We start from the raw sequence: 21,448 nt of genomic DNA, 5'->3' as shown, positions 1-21,448 counted from the left end.
TTGCTAAATTCTGATGTTTATAGGAGTTGGGTGCCATCAACTTCTATCCCAAAAGACTAAAGGAATATTTTTTAAATATCTAGAATGAATATATGGAACTATATCCACTTCATTCCTTTTCAGTATAACTAGGTTATTCAGATTTTAGTTCAATATTCTGAGCTAGACATCAACTGGCAAAATTGGAAATCCTTTCTAATCCTTCTCCCCTTTTTTTACTCATAGGTACCAGTATACATCTCAGTCTAGATAATTATCAGTCATATACTATTTTCCCAGTCTCCAGGAAATAATTTAAAGTAGCCAGAACTATAGTGTCAAATTTTTAATTTGAACTTAAGCCTCTTAGCGTGTATCCTTCATTCCCTAGTAATGAATTGTGCTATCATCAAATTATCTGTTGCTGCGGTTATGTAAACAGTACAATGAAATCTCTGTCGAGAGAGCCTGATCTAAATGTAAGCATTCCAACATTGAGGAAATGCCACCCTCCTCCCACCCCTTTCTCACACCCTTTCTTATTTCATTCTGACTCAGAGGAAGGAAATAAATTTTTCATCCAGTCAAACCTTGCTTAATGTTAGTCTAATAAGAAATAACTAGCTAGTGTATATGTTCATTAATCTTAAGTAGATATGATTTTATGTTCTTATACCATTTAAGTATTTAACTTGAAATAATATATTAGTTAAACTTTATTAATTAATTTGGAATATTTGAGTTGTAATGCTAAAATTGCTATGTGTATTTCACTTTTGTGTCAGTTTCTAGTTTTTCCAGACTAAATTTTTATATCTCTCATCTTGAATGTTTTAATAGAATTTTAGTTCAGTTTGTTTTTAATTTTTTACTTAGAGTGGCTCTACAAGAAAAAGCTATAATTATATCAGAATTTTACTAGCAAATATTAAAATAATTTCCCCCAAAGATCATAACTTAGAAATCTAAAGAGATTTTGAAAAAGAAGGTAAAGTTATGCCCTAGCCGGTTTGGCTCAGTGAATAGAGTGTTGGCCCACCGACTAAATAGTTCTGGGTTTGATTCTGGTCGAAGCCACATGCCTCAGTTGCAAGCTCCTCAATCCCCAGCCTTGGTCAGGCTAAGAGCAGGAGGCAACCAATCGATGTGTCTCTCACATCTATGTTTCTCTGTCTGTGTCTCTCCCCCTCCCTTCCACTCTCTCTAAAAGTCAATAGAAAAATATCCTTGGATGAGGATTAACAACAAAACACACACACACACACACACAGAAGGTAAAGTTAATATTAATCTTATCTACACCTTCTTTGAAATGCATTTTTAATGTAACATTTTTATTATGTAAGTTTTATGTAGCCTGTTGTATTATAGTTATTTATTATAAAGTTTTACTGTTTACTTACCAGAATCACTATAAACAGAAATAACTATACTGGGAATTATGAACATTATTTACAACATCTTTTAAAAAATATATTTTATTGATTTTTTTTTTTTTACAGAGAGGAAGGGAGAGAGATAGAGAGTTAGAAACATCGATGAGAGAGAAACAACGATCAGCTGGCTCCTACACACTCCCTACTGGGGATGTGCCCGCAACCAAGGTATATGCCCTTGACCGGAATTGAACCTGGGACCCTTGAGTCCGCAGGCTGACGCTCTTTCCACTGAGCCAAACCGTTAGGGCTACCCCATATTTTTAAGTGACTATAATTCACCCTAAGCCAAGAAAATAAATTTTACAAATCACAAATATAATTTAACATTTATTATTGTTTCTTATGTTGACCATAGTACTTTATCTTCTAGAATGAAACATTTCCTAAAGAAAGTGGAGTTGTTGGCTCCTCTTCCCTCCTTTCCCCTTTTCCTGTTTGCCATTTGTTCATGTCTTGAGTTCACACTGTACAGGATAATAACTCCATGAGTCATTTTCATTTTGGAATATTTTTCATTATTCTCCAAAATTCAATGAAAATAGTCTTACTTCTGTCCTTGTCCCCTATCTGCCTGCCTTCCCAAATATATAACCACTTTCATAAAGTGTATGTGTGTATCCTTGCCATTTCTTTATGCATATACAACAAATACAATATACAATATTATCTCCCCCTTTGACATATGCTAATATACACACATCTATATCTTTACTTTTAAAGATCTCCAAGGCACACTGTTTCCATTTCAGTACACAGAAAAGCATTTTTGTGGGTGTTTGTTTTTTTATAAATGGGGTAGTATTCAGTTGAATGGATGTTCTACCATGGTTTCTTTAACCAGTTCCCTATTAATAGAGCATTGCTGTTATAAACAGTGATGTAATAAGTAGCCTTTTAAATACATTATCTCCTGTGTATGTATAAATATCTATAGGATAAACCCAGATGTAGGATTGCTGGCTCAAAAAAGTAAATAAAAGTGTGTGTGTGTGTGTGTGTGTAAAATTAAATAAAGCCAAATTGCTCTCTATACAGGTTATAACACTTACAACAGTGCTGCATGAGAAGGCCCATTTTCCTATTGCCTCACTAACAATGTATTAAATTTTAATATATTTGCCAATCTGGGTAGGCAAATGGTATTACATTATAGTTTTACTCTGTATTTTTATTATGAATGGAATGTTGAGTATTATTTCTTGTGAACTGTACATGTGAATTCTACCCATTTTTCTCATAGATTTATAGAAGTATTGTATATTTTAGGGAAATTATTGAAGTTTTTTATTTTGAGACATAATGAGAAAGATCTCTCCTACTCCAAAGTATTAAAGACTTTTTCCTACATGGTTTTTTTCTTTTTCTTTTAATATATATGTATTGACTTCAGAGAGAAAGATGGTAGAGGGAGAGAGATAGAAACATCAATGATGAGAGAGAATCATTGGTCAATTGCCTCCTGGGCACCCCCTACTGGAGATTGAGACCGCAACCCAGGCATGTGCCCTTAACTGGAATTGAACCCTTCAGTCCACAGGCCAAGGCTCTATCCACTGACCCAAACCAGCCAGGGCATTAATGGGCTTTTTTCTTGTTCTTGTTGTTAATCCTCACCTGAGGATATTTTTCCATTGATTTTTAGGGAGAGTTGGGAAAGAGAGGGAAAGACAGAGAAACATCGATGTGAGAGAAACACATCCATTGGTTGCCTCCTGCATGAACCAGGGCCCAGGGCCCTTGACCGGAATCTAACCTGGGACCCTTTGGTCCACAGGCCGATGCTCAATCCATTGAGCCAACCGGCTAGGGCCATAAATGGGCTTTTTAAAAGGTCGTTAATATAGAGAATACAAAGGGACCCTGAGGTAGGAGAAGGACTTTATTGGTTGTATACCCTTCTTGTGTATACTCTTTGAATTATTTTTTACCATGTGCATGTATCTTTTTTTAACTCTTATTTTGAAATAATTATAAATTATAATTATAGAGTCATAAGAAGTTGCAAAATAAAAGTACAGGGAGGTCTCATATATCCCTTCACCGAGTCCCCCCAATGATGTCTCACATGACCAAAATATAACATCCAAAGCCAAAAAATTGATGTGGATCCCTTTTTCCTCTCTAAGCATTCTTTTCTGGCAGGATTTTGACCTAAAATTAATTAGATGAATATAAAAATATGTTGAGGTATTGGTGAACAAGGTTTTTGTATAACTGTCCAAAATAAAAGTAAGTATCAATCTTTATATAAATATTTACCTGGGTTTTTAATAGTTCTTTGGTAAGAGCTTTTTTCACACCATTGTAAGACTGGTTACTGGAGAAAATAATAGTCTTTAGTTTTGTGAGTATCCATTTTACCTGCTATGTTTAGCCTTCATCATTCACAAAAATCACTCAATTTATGTTACCAATCATAAAAATCTCCCTGGGGCATTTTTGTGAGTGTTTAAAATCATGAAATGTAACAGTAGGTGATTCCTGAGCCTGGCCTCCAAGAATGATTGTAGCTTCTACTTGAAAATTTATAATGAATCATTTTTACCTGGTTTTGGATGAAGCTTGACCATAAGTATATCAGATTTGCCAGCTCAGTGTAAGAAGTTCTTAATACAAAAGATTTGATTTTATAATTTGGGAAATTCCTATAGTGGATTTTGTGATTGTGGAAGTCAGAAGCGTCTTTGGGTAAAGCAAGGTAATTTTTTCTGCAATATTCTGCATATAGACATATATTTTGAAGATATCTTCAGCTTTCTAACAAACCAAAAGAACATTAGTTCTTAGCGACTAGGTAAACTATACTGGCTGTCGAAAGATCACTGAGCAAGTGCCTTTTCCAAGAAGTTACCTCCCTTGTTCTCAGAGCAGAACCTCTTCTAGGAATGTGCTAGATAAGATAAATGGCAGTTATGAACAGTTTTAGTCTATGGATCCATGCTATGGTTTCACAACTAGCATGTGGTGCTTAGTCAAAGCACTGTTCATACACAATTCTTTATTTCAGGTCATTGTAGATACTTGCTTTCTTTCGCAGTCTTACTGTTATGGTAGAAAAAGCCTGTGTTTTGACATTAGTTAGGTCTAGGTTTGAATCCTACCCCTAGCATTGCGTCTTTGAGTAAACTACTTGACCTCCGTTTTCTCAACTATAAAATGAGAATGTTGCTCATGTTTGTAAGAAGGACTCACTAAAGTGATGTGTGCCTGCTATAAAGTAGGCAGTCATTTAAGTGTTCTTTTTCTCTACCTTATTGCTTTGTTAATTAGCTTCTGTGTTCAGGGAAGAATAGAAGAAAGACAAAGTAGTCAAAATGTAAAAGAAGAAATTTGCAGTATTTTTAAACAAGTAGCCATGATGTCTTTGTTCACATTAATAAAGAAAAAAAGTGGGTTCCTCATAGTTGTTTTGTTTTGAATTTTTCTGTGTGGTTTTTTTAATTTTTTTTTTTTATGTGAGATCAAATTAACATGACTCTCTGGTTTTACTTTTTAGAAAGGAAAGAATGGAGATGGTTTGTACAAAGTTGTTGAGCTGACAGTATGAATGAAGCAGTTGGTCCTATTAAGAAGGATGGCCCTACCCAGTTTGCTTAGTGGATAGAGCCTCAGCATGCACCCTGAAGGGTCCCGGTTTTTCCGGTCAAGGGCATGTATCTAGGTTGCAGGCGCCCGGCCCTGGTCGGGGGCATGCGGAAGGCAACCAATCAGTGTGTTTTTGTCTCTCCCTCCCCCTTCCACTCTTTCTAAAAAGCAATGGATTAAAAAAAAAAAAGAAAATATGGGGAACTTGTGAAGCTGGAGGTTTATATCTGGCCTCCTCTTCTCAGTGAAGTTGTAAGTGATCTGTTGTGGTAAAAGTAAGGCAGCTTGGGAAGACAAGCTGTGGTCAGGAGCCAGTTGGGATGAATTAAAACATGAACAGAAGTATGGAAAGCCAAGCTATCTTGCAGTAGCATTGATTCTTTTGAGTTTTACTTCTCCTTTGAATGTGGTTGTAATTAACTTTTTTAAAACACTTAATTCAAGCTCATTTGATTCTTTGGGGGCTGCATTTCCAGTAAATAAAAATCCATTATACAAAAAATAGCATTCTTATTCCCCCCCACACACACAATGCTATATTTCTGTCCACTTTTCTCCATAGCCACTATTTTTTTATATGTTTTTTATTGATTTCAGTGTGAGAGAGGAAGGGAGAAGGATATCCTATCTAATAAAGATGGAATATGCTAATTGACCCTCACACCATCACAGAGATGACAGTGCCCATGGCCAATTAGGAGGGAATATGCTAATTGACTGGCCCACCCTCAAAGATGGCAGCACCCACAGCCACAAGATGGTGGCGCCCAGTCCCTTCAGCCCCACTGGGGCAGCAGGCACGCAGCAAGGCCGGGCACCTGCCTCTGGAGTCCCTCAGTCCCCTCAGCCCCCAGCTGCCCAGGGCCCACCTAAGGCGCAGGCAAGCCTTGAATGGCGGCTGCCCAGCTACCCAGTGCCGCCCGAGGCTCAGATAACCAGGGCCAGCTGAGGCTTGTGCTGCCGGCCATGGCAGCAGCAGAGGTGTGATGGGGACATCACCTTCCCCTGATCGCCGGGTCACCTCCCGCCTCTGAGGGCTCCCAGACTGTGAGAGGGGGCAAGCCGAGCTGAGAGACTCCCCCCCTCCAGTGCATGAATTTTCATGTGCCGGGCCTCTAGTAGAGATAGAAATATGGATGAGAAACATCTATTGGCTGCCTCCTGCACGCCCCCTAGCGGAGATTGAGCCAGCAACCAGGCATGTGCCCCCACCAGCATTCAATTAAGGGACCTCTTGGTTCATGGGTCAACGCTCAACCACCGAACCACACTGACCAGGTCCCATACCCAGTTTTTAATTCACCTAGTAAATGCTAATCAAGGTATGATTTTATTCTAAAAGAGTGACCCATAGTAAACAGGAAGCTTCTTTAAAAAAAAAATTATCCCTTGCCTTTATATAGCACTTAAAGTTTACAAGAATAGTTATAAAGTCTTAGGAAGCCTTCCCTTAAGGAGTTTAAGTTCAGAAACTAGTTAACCATCAAGTTATAGTGTAGTGAGTGCAACAAGAAAAAATAAGTATAATATTTAGTGTTAGGTCAAAGAAGTAAATGAAGGAAGATTACTCATCTTAGAATACCTCTTATCTGCTTATTTAAGACTACCTATCATAATAGTATCTTTATTATAAATCAGGCTATTTAAAGCAGTGGTTCTCAAACTTTAGTTTTTATCAGAATCACCTGGAGGAATGATTAGACTTCCTGGGTCCTACCTCAGGAGTATCTAATTCAGTTGGTCTGGGATAGACCCAAATATTTACATTTCCAAGGTCCAGGTAATACTGATGCTGCTGGTCCAGGGACCGTACTTTGAGAATACTGATTTAGTCAAACTCAAAAAATTTTAATGGCTCTCTAGTATGAGTCAGTAATTGTTTCAAGTCAAATTACTATCATATTGACTCTTTCAGCATGCATTTAAGCTTCTATGTGCCGAGCACTGTGCTCACTCTTCCCACAGGTGAAGAAGATAAGCAACATCCCTCCACGAGCACAGTTAACTGTGGTAGTATTGTTTAAGCCCACTTCATTGTCACAGGAATTTATGAATTAGGGCATGTAATCCCTTATTTTAGATGGGGAAAAAAAATGGTCTAGAAAGGTTTAATAATTTCCCAGAATTCACAGAGTGAGTAAAGACTTGTGGACCACAGGAGGGATGGAGTAATGAGTTCTACCTTAGGAAATCAAAAGGCAGCCCAGAAAAGATGGCACTGGAGCATCTAAAGCAGGGGTGGGGAACGTATAAGGCCTGAGAAATCATTTGGACTGGCCCTGTCAAGGCATTAGGGGTGAGGTAATTAAATGTTTGACTAAATATAGCAGGCTAACTTTGAAGTTGATAATTTTGTGTATGGCCCTTGAATGATGTTATGAATATCGAAATGGCCCTTGTCAGGAAAAAGGTTCCCCACCCCTGAAAGGAACAAGTGAAAGCGAACCAGGTGAATTAGAACTGTCAGCATTTCCAGTTGAGGGAGCAGTTTCTGCAAAGGCATGGAAACCTGAGAGAATATGTGTTCCACAGACCAAAAATAGTTATGTAAGACTATAACACAATAGGCCAGATGGAGTATGAGAGGAAAGGAGACTATAGAAGGCAGGGTTCAGGGTCATGAAGAGTTTTGTTTACCGGGCTAAGAAGTTTTTAAAATAGAATTAGGTTTTATTATTATTATTCTTATCACTTTCATCTTGGTAAGCCAGTGGTTCTCAAAGTGCATGTGATATGGTCTGTCCAGCAGCAGGGGCATCATCTGGACACTTGTTAGAAATGAAAATCCTGGGCCCCATCCAAATCTGTATCAGAAACTAAGGTGGAGCTTAGCAATCTGGATTTTAACAAGACCACCAGATGATTCTGCTGCTAAAGTTTGAAAACCACTGCAGTAGGTTCTAGAATTCACAAATAACAGGCGTCAAAATAGCTAAAGGTCACTACAGTGATAGTAGTTGTATCTGTGACTGATTTAATTCTTGTTAAAGTACAATGCTTAACAAAATTGAAATATTAATAACTTTTAAGGGACACACATTTTCAGCATGATTTATTTATGTTTAAAAACCTGTTCCTCTGTATCTGTTAAAAGAGGGCTGAGCCAGGCCTAGAGTTTACTAAATCAGCAAAGAATAGCATGCTAATTATTGTTCCTTAACTAAAGGAATGGTTTGGAAACTTGATTTTAATTTAAGAAAGAGAAGCAATGAACCCTTCTTTTGAGGGTTTGAGCTTTTTTGTTTTGGTTTTGTTAATATATAAAATTGAAGTTAAAATTAGCATTTAAGGTGTATTAATTAAGACATGTGTTGAAAGAATTGAATGTATTTAAGTCATGAAATGACTAAAACTAATTCAGTTTTCCCTTGACATAGAAATAAAAAATATAGAAAGTATAATCTAAGATTCTCAGGCAAAGTTTAAATGTCTCTCACTATCTTTTTTACCAAGTTGTGGCCAATATAAATATTTATTAATTATATATCTATAGATAGATAAATACCACTTTAGGTATACAGAAGCCTTTTTTCATCTTAGAAAAAAATAGCAGCAAAAGGTGAAGTAGTATGCTGCAATTAATGTGGTTAATGCTCAGATAAAAAAGCTTAGTGTTTTCCATGTTTTAATTCAGAGTTTTGAGGATTTAGAAGTGGCAAGGCCTTGCCACTTCTATATCCTCACCAGGCTAAGAAGTTTTTAAAATAGAATTAGGTTTTATTATTCCTAGTGAGGAATTGACACCAATCCCTTCATTTTACAGATGAGGAAACTGAGGTGTAGGGAAGTTAAATATTGATTTGGTGGTGGTCATTTGGGTAGTAAGTAGCAGAACCAGGATTATGACCAGACCTACTTGGATTATAATGTAAAAGGCACTACTACATCAGACATATTTCTGAGCCCCAGTTTGTTATAACATTGAGGGTCCTTATCATCTAAAGCAGTGGTTCTCAACCTTCCTAATGCCACGACCCTTTAATACAGTTCCTCATGTTGTGGTGACCCCCAATTTCATTGTTACAAATTGAACATAATTAAAACATAGTGATTAATCATAAAAACAATATGTAATTGTATACGTGTTTTCCGATGGTCTTAGGCGACCCCTGTGAAAGGGTCGTTCACCCCCAAAGGGGTCGCGACCCACGGGTTGAGAACCGCTGATCTAAAGTATAGTAGTCTTAAGATATGTTACCATTTAGATTTTCTTGGGTGGGGTATACTTTATAAAGAATACTTAGTGAGGTTTTATATAAAGTTGTTTAAAGGTCTTTTTTTGTATTGCTACAGTGGGCTAAAATATCATGTTTGTCTTTATAAGAAAACCTAATCACTGTTCTTCAAAATTTACAAAAACACCAAAGAAAGGATATATAGATCCTCACTACTGCCAAAGATGACAGTTATTCAGCCTTCTTTGTCACTGTCATACATGCCGATATTTGAACTTGAGATGTACTTACCTGCTAGACTATTTCCAATTATTTCCAGAAAAAACTAGTCCAAACCACATACCTTAGTAGGTGATTTTGCCAGCTAGTAACCTGCAATCAAAGCTTGTAGACCTGCCAGAATGTTGAGTTCCTTGTTAATCAACACTGCAAGTACTGTTTGCCCTAAAGCCCTTTGAATCATTTCTATAAGTCAGTTTAAAAAATTTTTAAACCAGACGTTAAAATATCAAATATATAGAAGAAAAGTCATCATCTGATGTTTAATGCAATAAGCAATTACTGACCTGAAAGGCAATTTAAGATATATACTTGGTAAATGAAGTTTAAGAGGTGTGGAGAGGGTACAATTCATTCAAAATTTATCTTTTTAAATTCACTGAATTGAGAACTGAATAAAATTGGGAGTTACTTTTAAAGTAGCATATATTGTCATAGGCAAATTAGGAAAGTTGGAACTACAGAGGATTTTTAGAAGTCATCTATTTACTGAGATCCTCATTTTCAAAATGAGAGCTCTGAGTACTGAAATTTTAGAATAGACTTAAATTACTATTTTTTATTTTAAGTAAAACATAGATAGATGTTTTTAAGAGGTGGAAGGGAAATTGCATTTTTTAGAATAATTTAATGAAATATTGTAATTTTTTCCAGTGCATCTGGGGCAGGTGGTGTAGCCATTGACAACAAAATAGAACAAGCAATGGTAAGTAGAAGTTTATAATCCTCTCATTTTATAGATTGTTGGTTCTATTGAAGCACTTGGTTATCAATTCTAAAAAACAAACACCTAATTTATTTAAACCAAGATGACCAAAGTATATTTTTTTTATAATGAGATTTAGTTGAAGTTGTTAGAATATTGAAAATTTTTAGCCTAAAAATACCAATGAAGTAAATATTTTCCCCATTTCAACATCTCACATTTCATGCATTACCATTGATAAAAGACCATCTTGGGGAGGTATACATAATCAAAATGCATCATGTTCCCCCAAAATATTTCAGCATCAAAAATAGTTTAGAGACAAAAGAGCATTAAAATGAAAACTTCAGCTGGAAAGTTTTGTCATCCTTTGGTCATTTACAGGCATTGTTTGTACTCTTAATACAGCAGTTCTCAACCTGTGGGTCGCGACCCCTTTGGGGGTCGAACGACCCTTTCACAGGGGTCGCCTAAGACAATTGGAAAACACATATATAATTACATATTGTTTTTGTAATTAATCACTATGCTTTAAATATGTTCAATTTGTAAATGAAATTGGGGATCACCACAACATGAGGAACTGTATTAAAGGGTCGTGGCATTAGGAAGGTTGAGAACCACTGTCTTAATAAATAGACTTGTTTCTATTGATTCTGGTTCTGATTTCTATTACTATTAAAATTTTTTGTTTCCTTAAAGATAGTCTGTTTATATTATGTAAAATATTCTTACATATTTTATATAAAGCTAAAATAAGGACCATTAGTCTCAAACTTTTTTAAAAAACGGGGTTTTAAAGTTGGAAATTGCAAACCACTATATCTGTTAAAGTAGTACTGTATACCAGTTTAATAACAGACAGTTTAATATCTTTTGTTCTCTTAGCCCAGTGGTCGGCAAACTCATTAGTCAACAGAGCCAAATATCAATAGTACAACAAATTTCTTTTGAGAGCCAAATTTTTTAAACTTAAACTATATAGGTAGGTACATTGTTATTAACTTAATTAGGGTACTCCTAAGGCTTAGGAAGAGCCACACTCAAGGGGCCAAAGAGCCACATGTGGCTCGCAAGTGCTGACCACTGTTAGCCCAACATCTAAGCATGTGGTTTTCAAACTTTTTTGTTGTTTTGTTAATTCTAAGCTTATAATTGACAATTTAAGGAGCTAGTATCTTTGGAAATCTCTCCAAACTTTGGGGAAAAAATCCTGGGCTTGCTGTCCTACTTGGAAACTGGGTTTTTTCTACCCCATCATCTTCCCAGTCATGATATAGTAGAAACATTAAAAACAAGAGCAGGAAAACTAATATAAAAACAACTTACATTTATAAGGCACCAGGTAGGCTAGAACCAAATAGCAACACCTTTTCCTTTCTCTCTTTTTGACATTCCTAATTTTGTTTTTCACAGGATCTGGTGAAAAGCCATTTGATGTATGCAGTAAGAGAAGAAGTGGAAGTTCTAAAGGAACAAATAAAAGAATTAGTTGAAAGAAACTCTTTACTTGAACGAGAAAATGCACTGTTAAAGTCTCTTTCAAACAATGATCAATTATCCCAACTCCCAGCCCAACAGGCCAATCCTGGTAGCACTTCTCAACAGCAAGCAGTGATAGCACAGCCTCCGCAGCCAACGCAACCTCCACAGCAGCCGAATGTCTCCTCAGCATAAAGCTTTCTTGCCTCATTAAGAAAAAAAACTGAAAGCAATCTATCCTGTGTGCCACTGGTGTTCTTTCTACTTTATATGAAAGCAAGTAGCCATGCTTCGGTTATGTGTTTGGCCTTTTCAGTATTAGACAATCATTCTACAAGAGCTTTTCCTCTCTTTGAGATGTCATGCAGTGCTGTTGATGTCCAGTTTTATGTCATCAATACACAAGGAGAATAATAGATGGGGTTTATTAAAGCAAGCAAAGTCTGCATTTTACCTGGTGCGTATGAGGTCCTTTAAGAGCTTTAGTGGCTCTTCCATGTGTCTGTCATCCATGGATTTACCCTGAGCCTTCCTATCATATTATAAATAACAGTTCATCTAAAGAGCCACTTTTCTTTCAGTATCAGTAACATTTGCCTACATAAGTTTTCATTTATTTGTGTTTTATTTATTACAGGGCTGCTATTTTCATAATGTACATGAACAATGTCACAGAACTTTTTTAATTTTTGAATAATTATAAGTATCAGTAAAGGAATTGAAAGACAGGATTGCATTTAACAGATTAAACGTTTAGGCAATAATTGAACAAAAGAATCCTGGCATATTTCTAACACTAATGGCAATTTACCTTCGGTATTTATTTTTAGTAGTAAAGACCCAGCTTGAATGTAAATTTTGTATAGTGTAAGTATGAAGAACATAGTGCAACTGTACAGGTAGTAACCAATTATTGTGATATAATAAATAATTGGGCTATTTTGATGAAGAAAACTTTGTTCATTTGTTTCTACTTTCTAATAGAGAAATTGCCACGATTCCTCTGCTTTTCAACATTTCGTATGACTTTTTTGGGGGCGGGGGGGGTGGGAGAAAAAAGCTGTGAAATTGTTCAACCTACTTTGTAACCAAAGAAGCAAAGCTGTGTAATGGAGTTTGGGGGGGGGGGGGTTGTTTTTGTTTTTTTTTTTATAATGCACATTCTTTATGTATTTTTATTTAGTGTTTTCTTGGTCACAATTTTCTTTGCTGTCTAGCATGATCTGCATGACCTATACTCTTTGAACCACTTTCGTACCTCATGTTTTTATTCAGCACTCTTATTGTAATATGTACTAGTCTGTGAACAATGTCAAATAAAAAAGAAAGAACAGGTAGTATGGTGGAGCTGAGCTAGTGTATTATACACTAGTTGTAAAGTACAAAATAAAATGAAGTGAGCCATCTTTTGTTCATTTAAAATGGTGTTTTGAATTTCGTATGCAGAAGACGTTTTGTTACATTGCAGATTTTAATGTATTTAATAAATGCAACATGCAGATAAAGTGCAGTGTATACTGAGTATTTAAATTAAAATGTACATTTCATAAATACAGTTTCAAGAGAAAACATCATTTTGTGTATACTAACACATTAAGTGTATGTCAGAAATTGATGTATAAATATATATTTTAACACATTTTCTGAAATTAAACTGCAGTTTTGTTGAAATATTTGGCTCTATATGTGTTCAAAATTTAATTTGATTCAATTTGTATTTTCACAGTTCAAAATATTCCTTAAATGAAAATCTATGTTATTAATGACTTCATGATAGTTAAGTTTTCAAAGTAAAATAGTTTAAAGAATGCAAGAATGTGGAGCAATATTTGTACTTAATATTCATATTATGTCAATGACTTTAAATAGGAAATCCTTGTCTACCAAAACTTTTACTTGAATTCAGAAAGGTGCCTATAAAAATTAACATGCTCTGTATCTATAGCCAGCTAGCTAATCAGGAGTTAATGTTCTTTATTCAGAATAAAAACTTAATCAGATTAGCCACAAACTAAATGCATAAAATTGGGTATACATTGGGTTACCAAATATTTTATATTCTAGTTGTGTTGCGGGATATATTCAGTATAAACAAATTTTAAAGTTAATGGATAACATTAAAAGTAACTAAAGGAACTAAGTACACAGGCTTGAAAAAGCAGCCTTGAAGATGTGAGTGGAATACGGTGAGATAGAAAGTGGAACTTCCATGTTGGAATGTTAACCAAAAGGCTCACTAGTTGTGCCCCTCGAGTGCAAACAGTGTGATATTTAATACAGGTGGAGGAAAACTAGTATTAGAAAGGTAGGAATTTGTGAAAATACAGCTTTTGATTCAGGGGATAGAAAAACACTTTATAAACATAAAAGTAATAGTCACGAAATGATTAACGTTAGTTTAAAATGGTAATTAGAAGCAATTATTACCACTTTTACATTTTAAAAAATAACAATAGAAAAGAAACAAACATGGATAGTTCGCAGAAGAAATGGCAGTTTCTAATAACCTAAGACATGCAAATTAATATTTAGCAAATTGTTAGATAGCAGGACCCATTGTAGAAAGACATATTTTTCTGTGTACTTGTAGAAAGTAATTTGGCAACATGTATCAAGAGTCTTAAATATTAATACACTTTTCAGTTTAATGACATGAGAAGTTTCTCAACTCATGGTTCATTGTTCAAAAATTGCAAAACTATGATAGTCCTCTACTCTCATCCCTCCCTTCCCTTTGAATCCAACCTTCTCCCACATGCACCACCGAAAGTAACTGAAAGGAAGCCTTTACATCCAAACCTAGTCATAAGGCACGTCCCCACTCCAAAGTCAGAGCCAAACTTAAGGATGGGAAAACGATTGTACTTTTCAGCATCAGATATAGTGTATTTGGAAATACCAGGCATTCTCCCAATTGATTAGTTTGTTTAGGATCTGAAGTAAATTTTAGTTTTACTTGAGAGGTTTAGGGTCTTCTGCTCCATATAGCTAGAATATTAATTTATTGAGATGCCAGTTTGGGGGGCATATTCTTATAGGCATGCCATCTATTAAATAATTCTTTGTGTAGGGTGCATAGGCCAGGGTGCCATATATTTCTATTACTTTAGCCAACCAGAAAATCATAGGTAGAAAATTTTGTTTCTGATATGGCAGTGTGTCTGTAATACAAACCTAACTTTCCCCAAAGAAAATTCGTTTTAGCTAGTTACAATGATATTACAGCTTGCCACACCCCTTCCCCCCTTTAGGTATTAAGTATGCAGTTGTTTTAACTCATATCTCCCAAATAGCTGGATATTTTCCAAAGTTCTAAGCTAAGTAGAAGTATTAAGACAAGAATGCTTTATCATCTAGCCCCAGTGATGGATAATCACAGATGTCATCATTTAAGAATTGTCACAGGTCAGAGATTGTGGTATTTCTCCAACCTCCAAATTCTAGTCACTCCTGGACCTTTAAGCTGGGGGAGGGGCGTGGGGGTGTTGGGGGGCGGGAGATGCCTTAAGATTAGAATAATCAAAATACCTGTTCTTCATGGAAATATATCTGTGGACCCAGAAATAGCTAATTTTCTGGAAACAAATTATCGAGATCTGAAGTCATGTTTTTGTGGATTTTTTTTAATGGCAGCTTTGTAGTTGAATGGCAGGTACTTTGATGACTCCATTTTCTTAAATAATCCTGCTAAAAGGACAAAACCTGGCCCTCAAGATTCACAGTTTAATCGGGAATATAGGCAAATCATCAGATACAATGCAATAATAATAAAGACATACACAGTCAAAGATGACTGTCAGGAAAGGTTTCCTCAAGAGGTGACACCTGATTGACACTTGAAGATCACAAGAGTAAGAAAACTGCTCAAAGTTTTACTGGAGAACATAGAGCTCCCTGGTTGGCCACAGATTTGTTTCACTGGAGGCAGGCTGACAATGACTGCCTCCCCCACCTCAGTAGTTTGGCTTCTAGTCATTCAGAAAGTAAGAATGATTTTAAGAAGTGGGATTGTGATCAGGTTTGCATTTTAGAAAAATTAATCACTCCAGTGACAAATGGAAGGTAGATTGAAGGCTGAAACTGGAAGCTGAGAACTAATTGAGGAGGGACAATGATCCAAAAATGATATGAGTTAAGTGAAATTACATAGGCAATCTCATGATGCTCATGAAGGAAGTCTGTCTTGGGTCTTTCAGTACCAATTTTTCCTCCACAGTGAACATTCCATTCCCAGCATCAGGTTCCTGTTCTTTATTGCTCCAAGGAAAAATCAGAGAGCTGTAAGTCTTAGAAAGTCTGAATCAGATTTTTCCTTCCAACAGTCATATATCTCTAGGAAATGAAAATCTTTGTTTCCTATTAAATAAATTTCCAGAATTTAGCAAAAGGGGAGTGGGAGTGAGGACTAGATGAGTCTTGGCTGTCACTTTATGCCTCTGCATAAATTCAGCCATAAAGGTAAACCAAATGTAGTACTTTTATGGTGACTGGCGTTAGAGTGGCCCAGAAGCATTAGTCCAAAGCTTGTCCCTCAGAGCTATCCCTTCCTCCCCAGAAAGGATAATATGGGCTCTGGCCCCATTGCAGGTATTGGCAGCCAAGTCAGAATCGGTTTTGCTAGGCTCCAACCTCTCCTCCTTTGCCATAGTTTGATTCAGAAAGCTGCTTTCTTTCCTTCAATTCCCTCACCTATGTGAGACTGGACCTTTTTTCCCACCTCCTCCTACCTCAAGCCTAATAATCCGTGTTTCTATTTTCTAGCAATACTAATAGTTTATTATTTAGCCACGTATATTTGAATCTTATTTTCTCCTTTTCAACATTCCAGAATACACCTGTTTCATATATTTCTATACCAGGTCACAGAATTTCTACAGCAAGATCTGCTCTCTGAGTGTGTGTGTGTGTGTGTGTGTGTGTGTGTGTGTGTGTGTGTGTATTTCCTTTGTAAGTGGAGAAAGTGCTATTTTATAATTTTCTTAGTGGGCTATAGTTGGTATGACATGCTGTGTCACATATGAAAAAGGCTAAGTGAGGCTATACACAGCAAGCTAAAGGTCACAGACATTTTTTTTTTTCTTAACAGAATCATCATAAAGTAAAGACAGCCTTTCAAAACTGACAATGGTAAAGTAAGAAGCTGGTATTCTGCACTGGCATAGTCTATTTGGTTATAGCATTTGTTCAACATGCTTAGATGGTAAATTAGCTTTATTTTTCCTTCTCCTCACTGAGGAAACTGATAGGTAAGGCAGTTTGAGGAATTTTCCCATAGTCTGATGTCATAAAACACAGCAACTAAGTTTATGGACTAAGACCACAGAAGCCAAAGGTATCCCTTTGCAAAAGGGAAGGAAAAAGTGTGCCAAGTGAATCCATAAAAATAACTGAGGTAAATGCCACACTTCTTTCCCATAAAAAAAAGCTCAGTTTCCCTATTCATTTCATTCTTTTGCATGCCTGAGATATTCCTATATAACATATGTAAAGCATTCTTGCCCCCTGAAATCTAAAATGTTTTCCAGATCAGTTGTTCCTGTCATTTCACAAGCATGTGACACATCTATCGATAAATTGTACCTGAGAAGTTCACGGACAGCAAAGGGACATTTCCCCACATTTGGCCATGAAATATCAGGTCAGTGTATAATTCTAGTGTTCCTACTAAAAAAAAAAAATGCAGGGTTTGTTTTTTAGAAATTTGGGGTTTATATTTTACTTTGTAGAAACACTGTTGAAATGCAATGGAATCCTATTTCTGTTCATATTTGGGGACAGAAAGATGAATGGGACATGATTTGTCACTTCAGGAGCTTGCAGTCCAATATGAAAGTAAAAGTTAAAGTGCCATATTGTTTATTCAAAGTCTAAGTCATAGTTCATGAACTTCATATCATTCATTGAATGGAAGGTTCAACATGCCACGAGAAACTCTGACATTGTGAGGAAGTAACTTTAACTCACCAAAAAGCTTTAATATCAAAAGATGCTTTTGCCCTAACCGGTTTGGCTCAGTGGGTAGAGCATCGGCCTGCGGACTCAAGGGTCCCAGGTTCGATTCCGGTCAAGGGCATGTACCATGGTTGCGGGCACATCCCCAGTGGGGAGTGTGCAGGAGGCAGCTGATCGATGTTTCTCTCTCATCGATGTTTCTAACTCTCTATCCCTCTCCCTTCCTCTCTGTAAAAAATCAATAAAATATATATATTTTTTAAAAGATGCTTTTAAAAGAGGGGACCTGGTGAAAAGCCTCCCCCATCTCTGCTTTGAGCCTATGAGTGTCCTCTAAAAAAAAAAAAAGGAACCAATCAGAGAGAAGTTTATACATTTTTTTAATACTCCAAGTTTGTAGAGAATGGAACTGATTTAAATCAAACTTAACTAGAATAGAATTTGTGTCATGAATTATATCATCTATTGTCTCATAAGCAACACATTTTCTTGGCTGACAAAATCAGTTACCATTCAATGAACCAAGTTAAGAAAAACTCGGGTGCCTGATGCCAAAAATAAATCTAATAGAGCTAGAAATCTGGAAATAATAACAAATATACATTGAATAAATGATAAAAGTGACATGTCAAAGCAATGGCAGAAGAATAATATATTTGACAAATAGTATTGAAACAACCACTTGGGAGGAAAATGAATTTAGTTCTCTAACTCATAAAAATTAATTCCAGCTAGATTAGCAGTGTGTCTTATGCTTTTCAGTCACATATCCCTTTTAGAAATCTCCCTGTGAAATGCACATAAAAAGTTTGTGGGGCTTTTTTAAGAAGCTCATTCATTTTTCTTTTCTTTCAATTAATTTCAGAGAGGAAGAGAGAAGGAGAGAGAGATAGAAACATCAATGATGAGAGAGAGTCATTGATTGGCTACCTCCATGCCCCCCACTGGGAATCGAGCCTGAAACCTAGGCAAGTACCCTGACCGGAATCGAACCGTGACCTCCCAGTTCAAGGTCACTCAATCACTGAGCCATGCCCGTCGGGCAAAAATGTTTTACAAAGAAGTTATGAAGAGATGTCCAATCTCAGCAAAATAAAGGAAGTGCACATTAAAACGCAATAAAAAAAAAAAACTATCTCAAACCCCAATTAGAAAATATTTCAAATATGTATAAATCAAGAGCTGGTCAGGTTGTGGAAACATAGGGTCTGACATTGCTGGTGAGTGTATAAATTGGCACAACCACTTTTAAATGCAATTAAGTGGTATCCATTAAAATATTAAATTCACATGCCCTTTGACTCAACAATTCCAATTTTTAATGAAACATACTTTACTCACTTGTGTTCACAAGGTAGCTTGTACAATGATGTCAATTACATCTTTGTAATAGTATAAAATTGGAAAAACCAAAATACCCATCAAGAAGAGGGAGCATGGTATACATTATAAAATACTAGGCATCAATAAAAAAGAATGAGATCCTACTTGTACTAACATGGAAAGATTTCTAAGATACAATGTTAATTTTTTTTTAAGTTTGGGGGGAAAATTGAAGGGCAATACATGTACTATTTATCACACCGTTGATGTTAAAACACATACTGCACATATTCACACACACAGATACTGTAGAGTGTACTTCTTCAGTACCTACTTGTGTATTATCAAAATGTATAGAGAAGGTCTGAAAGGATAAACCCAAACAGCTAACAGTAGTTTGATGGAGTGCATTAGCTTTAACTGTAACATTGATGTGTTTGAATATGCATTCATGTATTGTTTCATGTGTAATGACAAAATTAATAAATTAGAAATAAAATAAAATAGAAGATGTTTTCTTCTTATATGCGCTGATGTTTCCCCTGGTGCTCTCGGCCTCGTCATCTTCAGCCCTCTCCACTCCCCAAGATATTTTCCCCTTTCTCCTGTTTCTTCTACTTTGCCACCTCCTTTGGCTTCACCACATTGGCATTTATACAGCCTCAATAAGTACATAAAGACAAATAAATAACCCTCCTCTCCTAACTGGGAATGTGCTCCCTCTGCTTGCTTTTTCTGTTACTGTTTCTTCCCTTCCACTTCTGCTTCCACTCTGCTTGTCACGCACATTCTGGTTGGGCTCCCATTATGCCACCAAACTTTGTGCTAATTTCATCTGATATGTTTCCATTCTTATCGTATTTACTGTTTTACCTAATTTCTATTTATCATTTGTTTAGTCTAATAGATCATTTTTTTATCTCATATTCCTCCTTTTCATTTTTTAGTGTTTTCTTTTGTAAAAAAAATAAATATATATAGCTGAAATTTTCAACCCAAACTGTCTTTTAATAGATTAATCTGTTCCCATTTATTAACATTACTGGCACATTTGGATGTATTTTTGCCATTTTATTTTGTGTTTTCTCCTCAAAATGCTGTGATATTTTTTCCCTTTTTCTGGCTTTTATTCAATTTGTTTCCTTATTCACTTTTTTACCCCTCCAATGGTTGGGGAATTATACATTCCATGTCCATTCTCCCAGTGGTTTAATCTTACGATGTATCATTTTGTGGAAATTTTCAATCATATACAAAAGTAAATCCTATATAATAAAAGGCTAATATGCAAATAGACCAAACGGCAGGACAACCGAACAACTGAACAACCAGTCACTATGATGTGCACTGACCACCAGGGGGCATGCACAAAACATGGCAGGCGTTGGCCAGGGCAGGATGGTGGAGCAGGTGAGCAGAAGTGCCAGATCAAGGCAGGGCACCAGTCGCTGTCATCAGGGCGAGCCTCTGGTGGTTACTGAAAATTCTTTGTTCCCGTGTGCTGCAGTCCCACCCGGTGCTTGCACCTGCTGCCAGCGCTGTCAGTGAGTGCTAGCCGTGGCTGCTGGCCCCAATCACCCCTCAGGGTTTCTCCACCTCCCCATGCTCCTGAGGGGTGATTGGTGCTGGCAACTGCCTCTTATAGCAGCTGCTGGCCCCGATCGCCCCTGAGGGCTTCTCCACCTCTCCCTGCTCCTGAGGGGCGATCAGGGCAGCAGCTGCCACTCGCATCCACTGACAGCACTGGCCCCAATCACAATGTGTCTTCAGTGGGTACGAGTGGGCCAGCACCATCAGCGTGTGGGAGCAGCAGCGGCAGGAGCAGTACTGCCAGCAGACAGAGGATGGGAGGGGCCAGGAGGGGGCATTGAGGATGGGCTGAAACCCGCCCCTGTGCCCACTGCAGCCTCAGGGCCCACAGTTCCTTTCAAGGTCCACGAATTCATGCACTGGGCCCCTAATAGTATAATAAACTCCTATGTACCTATAAACCAGCTTGACTGATTACCTAGCCCAGCCAGTGTAGCTCAGCAGTTGAGTGTTGATCAATGAACTAGGAGGTCACAGATCTGTTCCTAGTCAGGGCACATGCCCAGGTTTCAGGTTCAGTCTCCAGTAGAGGGCATGCAGGAAGCAGCCAATGGTTGATTCTCTCTCATCATTGATGTTTCTATTTCTTCCTTTCCCTTCCTCTCTGAAATCAATATAGATATCCTATATAATAAAAGGGTATTATGCAAATTGACCCTAACAACAGAACAACTGGGAATAACTGGTCACTATGACACACACTGACCACCAGGAGGCAGGCACTCGATACAGGAGCTGCCCCCTGGTGGTCAGTGCACTCCCACAGGGGGAGCTCTGCTCAGCCACAAGCCAGGCTGCCAGCTGCCAGCACAGTGGTGGTGGCGGGAGCCTCTCCCACCTCCTCAGCAGTCCAACTGCAGCTTAGGCCTGCTCCCTTCTGGCAAGTGGACATCCCCCAAGGGCTCCTGGGCTGCCAGATGGATGTCTGACTGCCAGCT

The 21,448-nt window shown here is 37.2% G+C and overlaps 1 protein-coding gene across 7 annotated transcripts in view; it reads left to right on the top strand.

Annotated features, from left to right (window-relative positions):
- The window catches only part of TSC22D2 (TSC22 domain family member 2), a 66,413-nt gene extending 46,969 nt beyond the window's left edge, over positions 1-19,444 (top strand). For 3 of the 7 annotated variants that reach the window (XR_009451882.1, XR_009451881.1, XR_009451880.1), the window contains 2 exons: positions 10,112-10,163; positions 11,580-11,666. Coding sequence is in view for 4 of the 7 variants with exons in the window: in XM_059688147.1 (XP_059544130.1) it covers positions 10,112-10,163; positions 11,580-11,840 (313 nt within the window). In the remaining 3 variants the exon portion in view is untranslated. Of the gene's footprint in view, positions 1-10,111; positions 10,164-11,579; positions 13,317-17,170 lie in introns of those variants that run through there. The other 4 variants (XM_059688147.1, XM_059688148.1, XM_059688149.1 and 1 more) reach the window with 3 other exon arrangements.
- The last annotated feature ends 2,004 nt before the right edge of the window (positions 19,445-21,448 follow it).

This window comes from Myotis daubentonii, chromosome 3, assembly GCF_963259705.1.
Source record: "Myotis daubentonii chromosome 3, mMyoDau2.1, whole genome shotgun sequence".
NCBI lineage: Eukaryota > Metazoa > Chordata > Mammalia > Chiroptera > Vespertilionidae > Myotis > Myotis daubentonii.
This window is presented reverse-complemented; position numbering and strand designations above follow the sequence as displayed.